The following is a 19,121-nucleotide window of genomic DNA, read 5'->3' on the forward strand; positions in this document are numbered from 1 at the left end:
TCCGTGTTCATTGCCGCCGGCTCGCGGTGCAGTCCAGTAGTGCCGTGTACCAACTGCTTTGACACTATTATCAGGTTAACTGACTCGTAACATGTGCAATGGCTCAGGACCTCCAGAGTGCATAGTGTACGCCCGGCCTAACAACCATAGAGCATTGCCCCGGCAACCACCCAGTCAGAACAGATTAGCATCCATATAGCAACACACTAAAAACACACACAAATCACTTTAGCAGAAAATTAAAAAATCTGGTTTAAAAATTCTGGTCAAACATTAACCACATTATATGGAAGAGTGCAATAGTCAAGTACCATCTGTGAAATAAGTATGTATATGAAAGACTTGTAAAGTGATGCATTATGTTAGAGGCACACACACTTACTGTATTGTTCAAAGTGGAGTATAATAGCTGTGGAATGCAATGCAGTCAATCTGTACTAATAGGAAACATTTGCTTGTTTGCGGTTACATGACTGTCAAAAGTGCCACAATCCTCTTTAGCGTTGCCTCATTTAATTGATTTCTGCAGTCTTGCAAGGAAATATTAAAAAGTTCTAGCATTTTACAACCTCTACAAAGTAAAAAAAGACTAACAAGTCTTACATGGGTGTGTGTGTGTGTGTGTGTGTGTGTGTGTGTGTGTGTAGGATGATCATACCCCACTGCATATATCCAGTCGTCTGGGCAAACCGGACATAGTCCAGCAGTTGCTGCAACACGGGGCTTCACCCGATGCCACCACCACATCCGGATACACGCCGCTCCACCTGGCCGCTCGCGAAGGCCACAAAGATGTGGCATCCATCCTGCTGGACAACGGAGCATCTCTTGGCATCACTACCAAGGTCAGTCACACCAACAAAGCTGGATGATTCATGAAACTTGTAATTTGTGGTTAGATAATCAGTGAAGATTTGGCTGCCAGCTAGGCTATTTTTAACCTCTTAATACACATGATACCCACACTTTGTTTACTTTTGTTTACATTTACTATATACAGAAGACTACACTTTCAGAAAAAAAGGTACAAAAGCTGTTACTGGGGTGTACCATTTAGTCTATATTTACCGTTTAGGTACTAATATGTACATTTTGAGTACTAATATGTACCTTTAAGGTACTTAAATGCATCCTTTATGGGTAAAAGAGGTACAAAGGTGTACCTTGTGAGAAGGTGAAAAATAGGTGAAGGAAATTAAAGTTGACAAATTATACATCTTTTCAAAGATCTAAGGGTTTAGCAACAAAGTTCAGTCTCTGTTTTGCAATATAGTACAAATGAAAACATTCAAGACTTAAAACCTTTTTATTGTGAGATGAGTCCAATCTGTCACACTAGAGTAAATTGTGCGCCGTGAAATACATCCAATGGCACTTTATCCACAGAAAGTGTTAAATCTAAGAAATATGGATTGATCTGATTTCACCTGAAAGATTTATCCTCCCTCATCTTTCTCCAAGAAAGTATGCAATCTGAACACAATTTATGATGTAAAAATGTATGTGATCTTATAGACTCTCACAAACAAAATGAGCCCATCTCCAAAGTTTATTTTTTCCCAATTTAATTTTACTTGTAATATTTAACATTTATTATATAATGTTTACTTGTAATATAAATTCTTATTATTTGTTTATTTATTTGTGGTAAAACAAAAAAAAAGGATGAGCCCATCAATATGTCCAGTTTCAACTTCATTTATCAATTAACACTGTTTCAGGAAATGCATACAACATGGGAAAGAAAATAGCATTCGCCAATTTTAACAATCCTTGGTCGTAGTGTTACAATGCATCATATTTCTGTGGTATATCTTGTTTCAGAAATGTATTTTATTTCAGATTGACTAACGTTGATGTGGTTTCAATGAATCAAAATAGATCATACTTTGATCACACTGTTAAACTGATCCACTTTGTGCTGTTCAGTGAGCCCTGCCTGCTATTTTCTATGGTCTTGTTCTTTAAACAAGATTGTTTGATTGCATCCATTCCACAAGTTCGCCAACATTTTGCTTCGTCTGTGACATCCCTTGTGATGGGATGTTGATTTCTTTCTATTTGGTTTCTATTAATGGAGCAGACAGCCCCCTCCCTCATCAAGCTGCAGATGTGTTTGTAATGAATCAGTAAATGAATTTTATTATGAATAAATTGAGCATGTGAGCTGTGTTCTGCTGACAAAGTGTTATATCGCTCAGACAGGAGGCCGTTTCAAATTGATTATTCAGTAAAGCGAATCACTTTGCAGATGTGTGTCTTGCCCTTTACTTTACAATGAACAAGCCCAACCCAAAGAACTACCAAGAAATTATATTTTGAATAGTAATAATTTAAAACTAAATGTGCTACATTAGAGTTAGGAACCTATGATTTCTGCAATGCGGAACACATAGATGGAATCTCAAATTGGAAAAAAATAGAATTTACTGTATGCAGAGTTTGGCAAAATGTATGATGTTGCTAAAAAATAACATTATTTTGTGTATTTGGTGTAATGAAATGTGTTTATGATGTGGTGGTTAGCATGACACAGCGCGAAACCAGACTTCTTTTTTTCCTCAATGGAAAGCATATTTACACTGTTTGAATCGTTCCCTGTCCCCTATATAGTGCACTACGTGCCATTCACTGTACAGAAAATACAAATTCTGTGGACAAGTGACCGATTTCAGCCGCGGCTTCAGCGTCTATTTTATAGTGTAGGGGGCGGGCGCTTCGGATTCTAGAGAGCATTTGATTGGGAATAAAAGAGAGAATAAAAGATACACCTTCTTTCTTTGCGTGAACATTTGGGCGGTGTTATGCAAATCTTCCAACACAGTGATGTAGATATGTGGGGGCGTGTTTAAACGAGGTGTTTTAGGAGGGCGTGGACGAGTCTTAACTTTTATTAAGAATATCTCTTTGGATTTGAGACTTTAGTCTTTGCAACTTTAGAGATCTTATCTATTCACAAGCAGCTTGTAACACTCCAAAGAAAACGGAAAACTTGAAAACTTGACCCCTTTAATAAATAAAAAGTACACTTCAAATCAACAAAATAAAATGCTAAAAAAAAATGTCATTTTGTTTTGACAAGTAATCTGCTTTCTTTCAAAAATTAACAAATTGCTGTTTGTGCGAACAACTAATGAAAACTAATGCAGTGTGTGAAATGATTTGTGAACACCTCTAGCTCATCATGAAACCTCTCGGAATTAAGTTCAGATAGCTGGATAGATATCCCAACACTAATACACAGCAGTTCATCACTGGCATAAATCATGTATCCTGACACGTTTAGTGTTAGTATTTATCACACAGCAGTGTTAAATCATGGCTTGAACGTAAATCAGCGTTTACTAAATGTTTTGTATATGAAATGCTTTACATCTCCACCCTGAACATTTTAGCTGACCAAATCAAAGTCAGTGATGGGTTTGCAACTCTTGCACATTAAAGAAAGGTCATCTCATCCATCACGATAGCTCACCAACCTGCCATGCTGACAGAGGGTTTTGCTAGCAGTATGCTGTTATATTTCCATTACATGGAATATATTACAAAATGCTTTTACGGAACAACATGGTTGACATCATGTCCATTATTAAGGAACATTTGATGATGTTTCGGATCATTCGGAGTTGCTGCATGTGGGTTGTATTCGTTTTTGGTGTTTGTTCTCATTATGTTATTGAGCGCAGGGCTTTCATTTCCACATTTCATAGTGAATAAAGGTCCATGGACTAGATTGGTGCTCGCCTACACTCATGCTAAAACATCATCTGTCAGATTGCATGGATAACAGGACATCTTTTCTTTCTAGTTAAGACAGGAAATATACAGGCTTTACAATAAAGACCTTATGTGATGGCTTGCCAAGTGCAGTTCCCTTTTATGTATTGATATATTTCCTATTGAAACAGGAAGTTTATTTTGTAAATAGCCAGGAGTCATTATAATGAAAAGTGATACTTTGAACCAATTTATAAAATACTCTAATTTGTTAGTCAAATTTATTCGTTTTCTCAAATTAAAATTTTGATCAATATTAATGAAAAATACTTATTTTCTCAAACACACATGCACATACACACACAAAACAAGCATTTACACAGAATAAAAATATTTTTTATTATATAGACCATACTTAATCAACATATTTTTAGAGAGGAGCCAAAATGTTAATTAATGTAGTTCAATATAATAATTATTTTGTTTTTTTACAACTTAATTTCACCATAAAAGTTAAATTAGCTATAATATGAAAGCAGAATTAAACACGTTTTATTACTCAATGTTTTAGTTTACTTACTATTAAAAGAAAGAGTTGTGATGTCTGTATTGTGATGTCTTTTTAAAATATATATCATATTAAAAGAAACCATGATTTTTGATTAGACCAGTATAAAATTGCACTTTAAATAAATGACAGTTGTTTTACGTTTTTTTTTTTTCAGTGCAGTATTACATTCTGGAGAGCATTTGATTGAACAAAACAATGGATTACACTCAAGCACAAGATGCAAAATGAGCCAATACTAGTTTGTTTCCCAGAAGAGACTATATATGTCTAAATTTGTAAACTGCTAAAAGCAATACACTAGCTTAACTTTTTTGTCGTCCAATAAAACTCAGCCTTGACCACAGCGACTCTCAGCAGCTATTTTCAAGCTGTAGAAATAAAAGATTTCCCCAGTGTCCACCTGCTGTGTGATTGTGATAGACATAAAATACTAGACAGACATCACTGAGAGGCTGCCAAGTGTTACAGTGTGGGAATGTGCTGAGGAAGGCCAATGAATTGATGGTGTTTTCCACGACTCCATTCGCCGCAGAGCAGAGTTTCCCTCCGATAACACAGCTGTCATTGGATTAGTTTGTTCTGTGTCTGTAATAATTGTTCAGGTTAGTAAGGCATATGGTATGCTGGCCTTCAGAAACTGCAATCTCCAGATCAACTAAACTTCGACATTTCCCAGTTTCATAAATGCAGCATAAAAACCTGAAAATTGAGGTTACAAAATAAAATAAACATTATGACACTAAATTAGGATCAGAGATTATGAAGAAGAAAAGGTGGTTATTAAAGAATCTGTTTTAGTTTTGGATCTATAATTTTGAGTAAATCTCATCAAATGCTCACATTTTATATCAAAATATAAAAGAAATAATAAATTATATTATATTTGGTATTATTTTCATGTCAACTAATAATAATAATATAATATTACATATATATATATATATATATATATACTGTATATGCTTTACCAGTTTTTACCATACTTTCAAAACAAAAATTAAAATAGGAAAAATATGCAATATGAAAATAATTGAAGACAAAATGTGTTTTACTGAGGAAAAACAAGATTCGGTTTTTAAAAAGCCTTTTTCCAAAAGGTACATCTGGAAAAAGAGGGGGTCGTCTTATAATCAGGGTCGTCTTATATTCGGGCCAATACGGTAAATATATATGTATGATTTTCAGCTTGTTAATGCATTTGATAGATCAGCTTTGTCTGACCAGAACTGCAGGCCACTGTTATATGTTATATCATACGGTCTACCTTGTGTAAAACCAGATTGGTTACAGCAGTGCTTCATCTCTAGCTGGACGGAAGTTTATTCTTTAGTATTACTTAACAGAAGGAAACTTGTGCAACACAGATCAGTTTTTTTTTACCAATGTCAGTTGCGATTTTTCAACCCCACCCAAAATGACTTTTTTTCTAAAAGTTGCAACAGTTTTGCATGTTACGATGGATGACTTATCTCTGAATTCTAGTGTGTAAATTTCTCTTTTTTTTCTTTTGGTTTTTCTTTTTTTTAAGTCAGTGTACATGTTTTTCTTCATTTCTAAGTATGAACTGTTTGTCTTTACAGAAAGGATTCACTCCCCTGCATGTTGCAGCCAAATACGGGAAGATTGAAGTTGCTAACTTACTGCTACAGAAGCGAGCGCCACCTGATGCAGCTGGAAAGGTAAAAGTATCTATTTGCACTAATGGTTATAGATTGATGATTACTACCTATAATGTACAAGATTTATGGTATGAGTTTATGTCATCACGGCCATCCTTCGGTTTTTGGTATGATAACATGACCACGGTAAGAAATGAAGCATTCATTTTTCTTTCTAAGCATCTGTTGAAAGGGAGGGATTTTGGATGAGAGACATGGGTATTGGACATATTTAATCAAAATTCTTTGTATAGTGGCTAAAAAGGGTTTCATCTGTTTCTCAACTCAGTTTGTGGCCAATTAAATTGAACACAAAGAAGAAATAGCATGCTTATGCTGGCTAATCTTCAGTCTGACATAATATATGTGCATCAAAGACATACAGACAGATGTACACTCATTAATGAATGTTGGTTATCATATAGTTCACACTTAAAGTAAACTCTCATTCCAACTCTTTCGTGCATTTGCATGTGTATGAATGGAAGTGAATGAAACACAAAATCAAGTGTGACCGCACCATTAAAACCTCAAGAAATTAAAAGCAGCTGTATGCATTTAAAACATTCATAGGGTCTTTAATACATATAAACAACATCATGTGCGTAATGCTAATATTTTGTAGAACTGTTTATAAATACATTTCCCTATTACCATTAAAAATGTAGTCACTATATAAGCACACTTATGGTGCAGAGATCATCTGCAAATCCATACATGTTATTTTTTAAAACATGTTTTAACTAATAAGTCTTTTAAGAAGTTGTTTTACACATATTCTGTGTTATAAATGTTGTAAAACCTCTGCTGAATGTCTTTCTAAATCCTGGCAGCTAGTGAACGCTTTAAAAAAGACATCTTCCAGATGAAAAGAGGCATTTGTATGCTATCAGGATACATACTATCAGTTCCAGTTCCAGATGTTTCATTCACTAATATGTTCTGGCTAAATGTACTCTTCTCCAATGTCCAGATGTAAAAGCTGATTGATTTATGATGGCACCTGTTTCACACACCCCACCTTTGAGCTCTTGGCCAATAATAGTTGTATATCTATGTGTGTATGTATGTGTTTTTAGAGTGGACTAACACCACTGCATGTTGCTGCACACTACGATAACCAGAAAGTGGCCCTCCTTCTGTTGGACCAAGGAGCATCTCCGCACGCTGCAGCGAAGGTATCAGGAAACCCTTGTGAACCACAGTTTCTCAACTAGTACATGCAAATCTCATCCAAAGGCAACCACACACACACACACACACACACAAATGAAGAAACATGGCTCCAAACCAAACGGCTGCACACATGGTCACACAAAACCACCTCCACCCCACATTCTTGATCATTTTCGTCATTGTACTTCTAGTCCACCCAATGCAACCACAGAGGATGGTAAGCTTACACACATTTTATTGCTTTGAAAAAAAGGAAGTTCTTGAAAACTGATGTACTTGGTGGTTGAAGTTGTTTTGACACTTAAAGGAATACAGTAGTTCACCCAAAACTGAAAATTTGCTCACCCTCATGCCATCCAAGATGTAGATGAGTTTTTCTTCATCAGAACATCTCTTTATGACGGCACCCATTCACTGAGGATCCATTGGTGAGCAAGTGATGTAAAGCTAAATTTCTCCAAATCTGCTCTGATGAAGAAACAAACTCATCTACTTCTTGGATGGTAATTTGTCAGCAAATTTTCATTTTTGGGTGAACTATTCCTTTAAAGGGATAGATCACCCAAAAATGAAAGTTCTGTCATTATTTACTTATCTACTTACCTTATTTATAAATCAGTTCAAACCTGTTTGACTTTATTTCTGCAGCAGAACACAAAATGTTGTTCTTTTTTGAAACTGAAAGTCATTGGTCGCTTAATGTTTTCACTGCATGGAAAATAGCAGCATGACCTTCCTTCAAAATAATCCCTTTTGTGCTCCACAGAAAAAAGAAAGTCATGCAGGTTTGAAATGACATGAGGAATAAATAAATGAGTGAATTATGCCTAAAATAAATATCAGTCCTGTTTCCGGTCACCCAAGCTTCTGGGGTTTGTCATGATTTCTCTGAGATCTGCCAGTCAGTTCTGTAATCTTTGCAGGAAATGATTGCAAACTAAAAAATTTAAATAAAAATTATCAAGTTCCAGCTAGTTGCGTTGAAAACATCATCAATGGAAAAAAATGTGGTCTGATTCATCTGTAATAAAAATGTACTGTAGGCTCTGTTCTAAAGAGCTGCCTCGTTATCTACTGCCTACATAGGCAACTAGGCCTTCTAAGGAAGCAGCCTAACCAATTTGGAACATCAACATAGGCAGTAACTTGTGTTTCACAAAATATCACACTGTACAGGAGACAGTAGGGACTGATGTTAGCATGTGGCTAAGCTAATGATGCGACAATGTTAAGAGACCCAAGAAATACTGTGTAAATTGTCCTATTTTTTTAATCATTATTTATCCATATTGAATGAATTATATAGTATGTATCTCTCACTTAGTCCATCTTGGGTTTGTTTTTTCACTGAGCTTGTGCAGTACATTCTGGAAATGACTTTTCTGTGAATTAGACTGTGTATGTGATTCATTTTTTTCTCAGAATTTGGCGAAAAGAAGTTTCTTTAGAGGTAGCATAATAATTTTTTAACAGCATTCGTGTCAAGAGTAGGCCTACGATGTCGTATGATGTCGTCTACATAGGCCGCTCACTATGTTTTGGAACAGAGCATAGAGATCTGGAAGTTTACAGAATCAGTTCTCTCCTAGTCTTAACACACAAGCCTATGTTTAATTGTATCCATCATGTTTTTTCCCCTGTTTTTTTGTATGAACTTGAATAGAGAGTCCAAGTATTCACGCTTTTAAACCGTTTGCGTTGTTTTGTCCACCCTGAAAGGGCTCAATGTAAACCCTAAACAAATACAGTGACCCAGATACTGCCTTTGTTCCTCCACAAAGAACAGTTAGATCTGGCATGTGGAGAACACTAACTGACTTGCGGTTTGGACGGGACCGCTGTTCATTGACCTCACTGGCTGACACCTTAGCTGTTAAGAAACAAGATTGTTTTCTTGCACTCAGACTGCTTTTCTCCACCTTTCAACCATTGTTCCACTCAGTCAGTGAGGTTAGAAGCAAAGCACTGCTGTCAACATGTTTCTGTTTCGGAAATGTCATAAATCTAAGGTTTTAGTGTGGTTATAGTGGTTTGGCAGCGTGCAAGTTAGTGCTGTGTAGGACTAGACAAAAAATATATACATTTTTATATGTTTCAGTCCTGTCCTTTGTCAATATTGAATGTATATCTTTATATATTTTTATTGTTTGTATATATATATATATATTACAACTCTAGTTAAAAATAATCATAAAAATCGTTTTACTTTATATAGTTATATATTTCATTTTTTTATATATATGAAAAAAATATATATATATTTATATATAGATCAAATATATATTATGACCCCTCCCAGAATGGCTATACGCCACTGCATATAGCTGCCAAGAAGAACCAGATGGAGATAGCGACCACACTGCTCGAGTACGGGGCTGATACCAATGCCGCGACACGCCAGGGCATCAGTCCTCTCCACCTGGCAGCCCAGGAGGGCAACGTTGACATGGTCACGCTCCTGATCGCCCGTGAAACTGCCATCAATCTGGGAAACAAGGTAAAAAAAAAAAAGCTCAATTATTTTAAGATGCTATTCCTCAATTCTACATTATTATAATATTTTTTAGTTTATGTGACATTTGCCTTTTGGGTAGTGAAATATTTAACAGGAAATGATATCTGTGAAGTCCTTGTAACCTTAAAAACCTTTTATTTTGACTTGTGCATATACTTTAACATGCTATTGAAAGTAGTAGCATAATTATTAACATTATACTGAAAACAAAAACCAACATCAGATCAAAACTGGCCATATTTATTGCTTAATACACTTCAAGGTCACCAGTGTCAAATTATGGCTACAGTCAGCTTGGTCAGTAAGAGTGACCTACACTGATTAATGGATGCTTCATTTATGCTTGATGTGTCACATCTGTTTGGTTATGTCACTAATTTGGTTAATGAATATATGTGTCAGAGTGGACTGACCCCTCTTCATCTGGCGGCTCAAGAGGATAAAGTCAATGTATCAGAAGTGCTGGTTAATCATGGTGCCACAGTGGACACAGAGACTAAGGTAATGGCCCCATACATGCACACACACACACACACACACACACACACACACACACACACACTACAACACTACAGTGGAAAAGTTTAGGGTCAGTGTTTTATTTTATTTATTTATTTTTTAATCACAAGTTTTGTTCAGCAAGGATGCATTGAATTGATCAAAAGTTACAGTAAAGATATTTATAATGTTACAAAACATTTCTATTCCAACTAAATGCAGTTCTTTTGAATTCTAATCATCATGGTTTCCACAAAAAAATTTAAGCAGCACAATTGTTTTCAACATTGATAATAAGAAATGTTTCTTGAGCAGCAAGTTATTATTAGAATGATTTCTGAAGAGTCATGTAACACTGAAGACAAGTAATGATGCTGAAAATTCAGCTTTGCATCACAGGAATAAATTAAGTGTTAAAATATATTCAAATAGTAAACAGTTACTTTAAATTGTAAAAAATATTTAACAATACTACAGTTTTTAATGTGATTTTGATCAAATACATGCAGCCTTGGTGAGCATAAGAGACTTCTTTCAAAAATATTAAAATATCTTACCAACCCCAGATGTAGGTAAATTCAATTTCAGATAGATAGACAGACAGACAGACAGACAGACAGACAGAGACAGACAGACAAACAAACAAACAGATAGGTAGAAGAACAGACAGACAGGCAGACGGGTAGATGGATAGATGTGTGACACATACATCTGCGCACGCTATGTCTGGCCAGGCCCCTCATTGGTCAATCATGTATAAACATAGAGCGGTCCCTGCTCAAGGTCATTCAGCGTGGCTCTTGGAGAGACTGTGAGAGAATGAGTCAGACAGCAGCACACAGATCAATGCTCTACAGCACAATGACCCACAGAAAGCACTCCCTCTCTAACCACAGGCAGAGGAATGAGAAAGAACAAGTGCATTAATACTCATGTATGGCATTTAGCGAGAAATTAATTCCAGTGGTGAACTGACACCTCCGCTAAGCTCCGCCCTCTTAGTTACTGTAGTACAGAAAAGTAAAGCTTTACAGAACATCCCATATGAATGATCTGGAGACTTCTGTGAAGTTTCATATGCATACCAAGTGTACAAACTATCCAAAATGAATGACTAAATCTCAAAAATCTCCAAATCTCTATAAATGACTGTGGGTTATCTATTTTTGTCAATATGTGAAAAGCCCATTAAGATGGTTAAGTGTGATTGTGTTATTAGAGATGTATGTATAGAGATGAATATACCATGGCTTTTTAATGTGTGCATAATTCATGTGCTTGACTTGAAAAAGAAGTCTAAGAGTAATGTGTGTCTCTGTGTTCTGGTTCAGATGGCATATACACCCCTGCATGTGGCCTGTCACTATGGCAATATAAAGATGGTGCACTTCCTCTTGAAGAACCAGGCTAAAGTCAATGCCAAAACCAAGGTAAATGAAATAATGCTCACAGAAAGCAGTTTGCAGTATGCTTGAGACTACATCTCTTTAAACATCTCTTGTTACAGAACAGTCTTTTCTGATTACTGGTGGTCCAAAATAAAGATTTAAACTCAGTTTGTCTCTCATGTTCAGAATGGATACACACCTCTTCATCAGGCTGCTCAGCAGGGTCACACACACATCATTAACCTTCTGCTGCAGCACGGAGCCTCTCCTAATGAGCTGACAGTGGTGAGTGTGTCACAACAGTCTGAATTACTGCACCTCTTCCAAACAAGATGCACAAGTCATGTTAAGGAGAAGTTTGCTGTTTCTTTTCTGAGCTTTCAGACCTTTTCTGTGAAAAAAATCCCGTAGGCTTACATCGAAAGAGCAGGCAGCCTGCAGTCATGGAAATCCTGCAATTTTCTGGGAATTTTTCCATTTCTATTTTGTTTTGCATTGGCATGCATTACTCACTTTTTTACTTAAGGAAAAATAAAAATCTAGTTCATTAATTTTGAACACGTCACTCTGGTTTGTCACCACTGCATTGATTTAGCCTTTTTTTCTTCCAGAATTATATGTTTATGTATACTTGTATTACATTATATTATATATTATATAAAATGGTGTATGTACTAAATTGCATATAATAATTATTTAATATTATAAAACATCTATTACAGGCATCACAGTAAACAATTAACAGAATTATTGAGTGATAAGCATTTGCCAAAATTGTATAGAGTTAATTAAATGTTATACTTTGTAAAGTCTTTACATTATTTATTTATGCATTTATTGATTTATTTTCCTTTAATATTGTTCATTTCCCTTAATCTACAGAATGGAAACACTGCCTTAGCTATTGCCAGGCGCCTGGGTTACATCTCTGTGGTCGACACGCTCAAAGTCGTGACAGAGGAGACGCACACTACTGTGGTGAGGGACTTTGTGTCATAACACATTCTATTCTGCAGAATACCGTACACCAGGTGTTATTGTTCTCAGACAGTGGATCGCAACACAAAAGTTGGTTGCAGGTCTGTTCTGATTGAGTCACAGATAGCAGGGAAAAAACAATGCTGCATGCAAAAATATAATACATGCTTTATATTTGAAGCAAAGCAAAATGATGCCACATCAACAAATCACTTATTGCTGGGGTTTTTTTCTTTTCTTTTTTTTCTAGACTGTGATGGAGAAACACAAAATGAATGTTCCAGAAACAATGAATGAGGTTTTGGACATGTCAGATGATGAAGGTAAACAGGTTTTCATATTATTGTGGTCTATTTTTTCTCTTCATTTATGTAAATTTTATTTACATATTATTTGTAACAGTTTTCATTTAAATTACACAGTTCATAGAGCCAGTGTGCCTGAAATGCTCAATGAGGACTATATTTCCGATGTTGATGAAGGTATCTCTTATTTTGTGTGGTTTGTTCTTATAGCACCTGCTTTTTGCTTTCTTTTTTTCACATTTTCCAACTAACCAGATCTTCTTATTCAGTCTTTTTTCTGTTATAGACTCTTTTTACAACATGGCTATCTCTTGCTGGCTTTGTACTAGTTGCTAGGCTACTCTTTATGAATATGAAATTCTTCAATATGCAAATCTCTGTTGGCTTGCATATATTAAATCTGGGGTTTGCTATTCAATTAAGAACTGTATGCGTAATTACAATTTCACACATACCCTCTCTGTAAATCCAGCCTCTATGTGAAGGATAGTTTTCTTCAGAAGTCTTGGCTGTTAGATATTTGGACAGAAGTTTCTTTGGCTCAGTTTGTTTCTGTTTTGCAGTCAGAACCCACAGAGCTTCAGTGTAAGCTAGAAGGATTGAATAGAAGTTTTCCAATCAGTGCCGTGAATGACAATTTTGTGTATCTGTTTATTTGATATTGTAACATGATGGTTATGAATGCATTTAATACTTGATAAAATATATATCAAGGATAAGATGGGTGCTAGGGCATTGCTATGCAGTTGCTTAAATCAAAAGAATCCACCCTCCAGTCTCTTATGATATTTTGGTCACATTACGTTGTTTATAGCCGTGCGTAATATGCTGTCTGAACCCTTTAACAGTTTTGACATGTGGTGGATATAGTTTATGCATATGTGTAACAAAAATACAGCCCTCATTAAACCAGTGTGTGTGTGTGTTGTAGAGACTGGAACATGGTGTTTAATTACTGTAAACTGATATTCCTGCATACTCCCGAGGCATAACTGACATAACTCACATGGCTTCTTATTTACATATTACACCCCTGTGCCCTAAATACACATGGTCACATGAATATAATCTCAACATTCTGACATTTATTTCCTGTATGAAAGTCTCTCTTTTACATTATCTTTTAGCTGGATGATGAAAAAAATTGATGAATCAATTTTGCTCACATCACTAATTGGCAAGTGAATGCAAACGTCTGTTTGGCATAAAAACTTTTGCCATTGCTGACGCTGCTCGCTTTTTCCACCTGATTCTCTGGCTCTCTCTCTCTCTGGCAGTGTGAAAGAGCTCAGCTCTGTTTATCCGGGCATGAGGTACAGTACTAATAACTCAGATCACAGGCAAACAGCACCAGTACTTTACATTAAAGTTCATGTTTACATTTAATTCTTTAGCACATGCTTTTATCTATCAACAGAAAATCAAAAATTACTTTCTTAATACAAATTTTCTTGGTCTTGTTAAGCATGAGTTCTAAGTGCACGTTATTCCAAAATTGACAATTTGTATTTTTAATGGGATATTGCAGCATTTATTATAAATAATTTTTTCCACGCACATTTAAAAAAAAAAAATAATAATTTACCCTCGTAATCTTTAATCAAGGCGTTTAAGCTTTAGCATTCGTTTCACTCTGATATGTCACAATTCATAGTTTTCTAACATCCATAGAACTGCAACACAATTTTCCATCTGTTTCAAGCCACGAATATTTAGATCACATCTCAAAAGAAGAAAGACTTGCTATCCATATACATATACAGCACCTGTCGTACTATTTCTATCGCTTTTTTATGGGTTTATGCGTTCTTACTGTATTCTGGGTTCACCTAATTTTTTGAGTCTTTTTCTCTAATTCAATAAAATAAAATACAAATTGTGAATCAGACTACTCTGGTCGTGCTCGTTGGTTTTTGCATGCAACCTGCAAGGATATAAAATAACACTATAAAATAAGATAAAATAGTGACAGACCTTTTCTTCCATATTTTGACATACATCCAATTGTAACGGATAATAGAAAGACAAAAATTGTAGGGCGAGGACTTGGTTCTATTTATCGGTTGTTGATTGGGTTTTGAGATGTGGGCGTGGCACTCAAAAGTGGAGGGAAGATGAAGGGTTTAAGTGGTCTAATTCTTGCATACGTCACCAGAGAGAAGTCAGTCATTTTCACTGGAATGCCCCGTTATGACTTCTTTGATTAAACATTCTGAGGTAAAAAATAAATAAATACAATTAACATATGCACAAATGAATTTGATCTATAATCTATAATATGCATTTAGAAAATAGTGATTTTTCATTTCATGCCAACTTTAAAATAGCAGGGATTATGAACAGGATTGTGAGTTCCTGGAGTTTGTACTCTGGCAGCTCAAGCACGCTGTTCCCAGGGGAGCCGTGGTCAGGTGGCAGGCGGTCTTTTTCCGTTGGTCTCCCTCCTTTTTTACTGTTTGTTCTGTTGCCTGTAGAAGGGCTCTTTTGTTGTCCCTCTGTTGTACAGGGTCTGATTACACAGAGCACCTCAGCACCAGCACAAATTACCATAGAAATACGCCTTCCACTTCTATTGTATCCCACCCCAGCTGGGGGCTCCTGGGGCATGAGGAATGCCGAGATCCTCTGAAACTGCCTCAAGTGTTACCTCGCTCCTGCGATGACCTCACACAGATCAGACTCGCGCCGGCCCCTCACCGTTTGAATGTCCTGTCAGGCCGCGACAGAGGGGTGGGTGGGTGTGTGACTGTGTGAACGCGCACAGACAGAGGCAACTGGATTGTTTCAAACACTGTGGACAGGGCCGTAGTGGACATGTGGAAGTAATCGTGCTGTTTGGAGTTTACCGGATTGAGGAAGTGTGGCTTCTGGGAGTGAAAAAGGACAAAGAGGACCTGTAAATATTTTTAAAGCTGGCGTGAAGATGAAGGATGGAGTTGACTGTTCAGTGTAAGAGATCTTGTTCATCGTGAATGGGTATTTCTGATTTGATCACGCTGTCCAAAAACACACAACACGATAGTTTTAGAGGTGGTAGGGAAGCCGAAGTGTGAGAAAGATGATATCTGTGTCTGTGTGTTTGAGTTTACTTACAAAACTGCCACCAGAAGTAAATGTTTTTTTTTAAAGGGTTAGTTTTAATGCTGTAAAATTTCTAATTAGCTTGCTAAAAGCGTGCTGTGTTCACTCATCACTTGTTAGAAATGTTTTGCTGACCTCCTGTTAACTTGTGGTAGTGTTCAGGGTGCTAGTGAAGTGCTTTATTGTGTAAGAGGCAGAACAGATTTGGGTTTCTTTTTAGGACATTTCGCAATTTAATTGTGTAAATATCATTGTGTGTGTTTGCATGAAAGAGAGTGAAAGTTGCAGTTCCATGGGGCTGATTTTGGGGGGAGGTGGTTGCCAGGGTGATTAGCAGTGGGGTGGAGGGGTGGGGGTGTCGATGTTGGAATGCTGTGCTCCCCAATCGCTCTCCTAACCTGCATTCACAGCATAGTTGAATGTGGCCCAATTATGATTTTTATGTAAACATGATGTGACAGAGCTGTTTTGTGAATGACAATGTGAACAGAAAATAAATTATGTTGATCCTTGGCCACTTCCAAAAGTGTAAATAAATCGGATTCAAAACTGATAATACATTCTGGCTAGGGTTTGTTCTGAACCTTTAACTTTAGATATTTAATTTATTAATTTAATTCAGCCCAAACAGACATTCAGCATTCAAAAGAACAAACAGACATTCAACTTTTTTTTGTGTGTGGATAATTTTAGCTATAAATTACAAAAAATGGTAACCAAAAACATCTAAATTAACTGGTTTTATTAAAGTCAAAAATATTATTTGTAAATATTGTTTATATTATTTAACTGAAATATTATTTATTCGAACCAACCTATATACATCGATTTATACAAACAAAATTAATTTTAATGGGTGAGATTACTTTCACAACTTTTTACAGTGTATACTGTTTTTTCTCTATTTTTTAAAACTGTATACGTTTAAAAGAAATTTATAATTAAATGTTTTGCCATTTTTGCTATATTCAGTATACACTGTAAAAAACAAGATGAATGGCCTAGGTTTTGCAAAATAATAATATTTTAAAATAGTAGTTTTTCTACTTCAAAATGTCACTTTTAATTCAATGCATTACTGGCCGTTTCTTTGTAATTGTTTGTGAATTTTTTGTCAATGTACAAAATGGGATGACATGAACTATTATTGGTCATATTTCTTACAGTAATTTGCATATTGTATTGAAATGGTCTTTTTATGTATTATAGATGCCTTTACATAAAATAATTTATTACTTTTATTGTAAGTATTATACAGAAACATATAAATATTTTTCTTTAATGTATATTAAATATAAATATATTTTAATCTCATGTAAAAAAAAAAAAAATATTATTATTATAAGTAGTAGTATTAGTATTAGCATGTAGTTCATGTAAAAATCCTCCTCAAAATTCATAAAATCATAATTGGGTGCTTTTTCTTGCAGTGTGACTGTAGTCTTCCTCTTCCTCTATCTGCATTCTGGTCTTCCTCTCTCTGTTTCTGTGACCCACTTCACTGCTGCTCCGCTGTAGTGTTTGAATCATTCTTGTCAGAGATGCATATTAAAAACAGATTTATGCTCACCATGAGCGAGCTACAACATATGGTCTTGATGTTCTCTAAGTGCCTTGCTTACATTTCTGGACTTATAATAATATAATCTAAACAAAAACGGCATGAATCTGCAGCCATGAAAGAGTTCGGGAAGTGTGCCAGTGACTGTTGCGGGATTGTGGGATCAGTGGGGGGCATTTTGGTCAGATCCAGCCATTCATTCTTAATGCCAACATGAAATCAAAATTTACTCTATTTACTTTGTCTTATTCCCAATGATTCATCGGTGCACATATTTTCAAAGAAAAACTGGAAACATGATGGAAGTAAGATGGGTTTTTGAATGCCATTCATGTTGACTTTATAGGGTCAGTGTCTCTCTGAGGGTGTAGTAATTCTTTCTTTTGCTGACAGGTGAGGATGCGATGACAGGAGACACGGACAAGTACCTGGGACCGCAAGACCTGCGAGAGCTTGGAGACGACTCCCTCCCTCAGGAAGGATACGTGGGATTCAGTGTTGGAGCCCGTACGGCCAGGTAATCTACCCTCACCACATGCAGAAAGTGACGTCTATACCATAGGTGGAGGGTGAACCAACTCCAGGGTAAGGCTAAAAGCAGCCAAATGTATTAAACATCATAAACCCGTCTTTTTAGGCAAGAACTAGACATGGGTGTCATGTAGGCTAAAAATTTTTTTTAATAGGACTGAATTTGTATTTAACGTGATTACAATTTAATAAAAACGTTAGAAATTGATCATTATATAACGTTTCCTTTACACGGTTATTCAAAAAGCGAATACATTATATACAGAAAGTGACATTATCACTAACATTGATCTATCGCGAGTTTAAGCACTCTCAAAAAAACAAAACTATCGTTATAATCACTGAAGCTGTATACACTGTGAAATGAATCTCTTACTTACTGTGAAGAGTGGGGGCGGGGCCGAGAGCCGTGGGAATGGAGCGAGGCCGGTGGAGGAAATGCTAATGCGCGACACCTGCGCCACTCACCGGTCTCGAGTCCCACGGAGGACCTCCAGAAGAATAAAAGGTGACGACAGTGTTGGACGAGAGAGGACCAGGCCTGGATTTTATTTTGTGTTTTGTGTGCGGCAGTCATCCGCGAGGGGCTGCTGCTTTACTTTCATTTTGTGTTTGTTTATTTTGTTAAAGTTTCGTTTAAATGTTTGCCGTTCCCGCCTCCTTCTTCCCATGACTACGAACTTTGTTACATTGGCTCCGTGGGACTCGAGACCGGTGAGGGGCGCAGGTGTCGCGCATTAGCATTTCCTCCACCGGCCTCGCTCCGTTCCCACAGCTCTCGGCCCCGCCCCTCTCGTCACACTTACGTACATCTGCGCTTTGTTGTTTATGATGAGAGGATTCGCAAGAGTCCAGAATTCAGTCAGCGAACGCGCGTGCACTCAGCAAAGCTGATGAGTTTCAACGATGACTCGTCTGAACGCCTCTGATTGGCCATTGCATTCCTAAACTCAACAGAATTGTGTGTGATTGGTTAAAATGAGCAACACTGTAAAAATGCCTAAAATGAAATACGGTGCAACATGATCGGATCTTAATTTAATGCCGCAATCGACACTGTCTATTCATATTCACTTTGTTAGCAACAGACGTAATAGATTTAATTTATTTGTGCAGGGGCATTTTTGTCCAATTTAGTGCCA

General features: G+C 36.4%; 1 protein-coding gene across 9 annotated transcripts in view; it reads left to right on the forward strand.

Annotated features, from left to right (window-relative positions):
• Positions 1-19,121, forward strand: part of LOC107727055 (ankyrin-3-like) — a 117,407-nt gene that overhangs the window by 60,495 nt on the left and 37,791 nt on the right. For 8 of the 9 annotated variants that reach the window (XM_016536818.1, XM_016536817.1, XM_016536816.1 and 5 more), the window contains 11 exons: positions 648-845; positions 5,869-5,967; positions 7,026-7,124; positions 9,422-9,619; positions 10,040-10,138; positions 11,467-11,565; positions 11,710-11,808; positions 12,406-12,501; positions 12,752-12,824; positions 12,924-12,983; positions 17,842-17,965. In XM_016536818.1, the coding sequence (XP_016392304.1) occupies positions 648-845; positions 5,869-5,967; positions 7,026-7,124; positions 9,422-9,619; positions 10,040-10,138; positions 11,467-11,565; positions 11,710-11,808; positions 12,406-12,501; positions 12,752-12,824; positions 12,924-12,983; positions 17,842-17,965 (1,244 nt within the window). The remainder of the gene's footprint in view (positions 1-647; positions 846-5,868; positions 5,968-7,025; positions 7,125-9,421; positions 9,620-10,039; positions 10,139-11,466; positions 11,566-11,709; positions 11,809-12,405; positions 12,502-12,751; positions 12,825-12,923; positions 12,984-17,841; positions 17,966-19,121) is intronic. The other variant, XM_016536812.1, reaches the window with a different exon arrangement.

Source organism: Sinocyclocheilus rhinocerous, unplaced genomic scaffold (assembly GCF_001515625.1).
Source record: "Sinocyclocheilus rhinocerous isolate Xijiao unplaced genomic scaffold, SAMN03320098_v1.1 scaffold2020, whole genome shotgun sequence".
NCBI lineage: Eukaryota > Metazoa > Chordata > Actinopteri > Cypriniformes > Cyprinidae > Sinocyclocheilus > Sinocyclocheilus rhinocerous.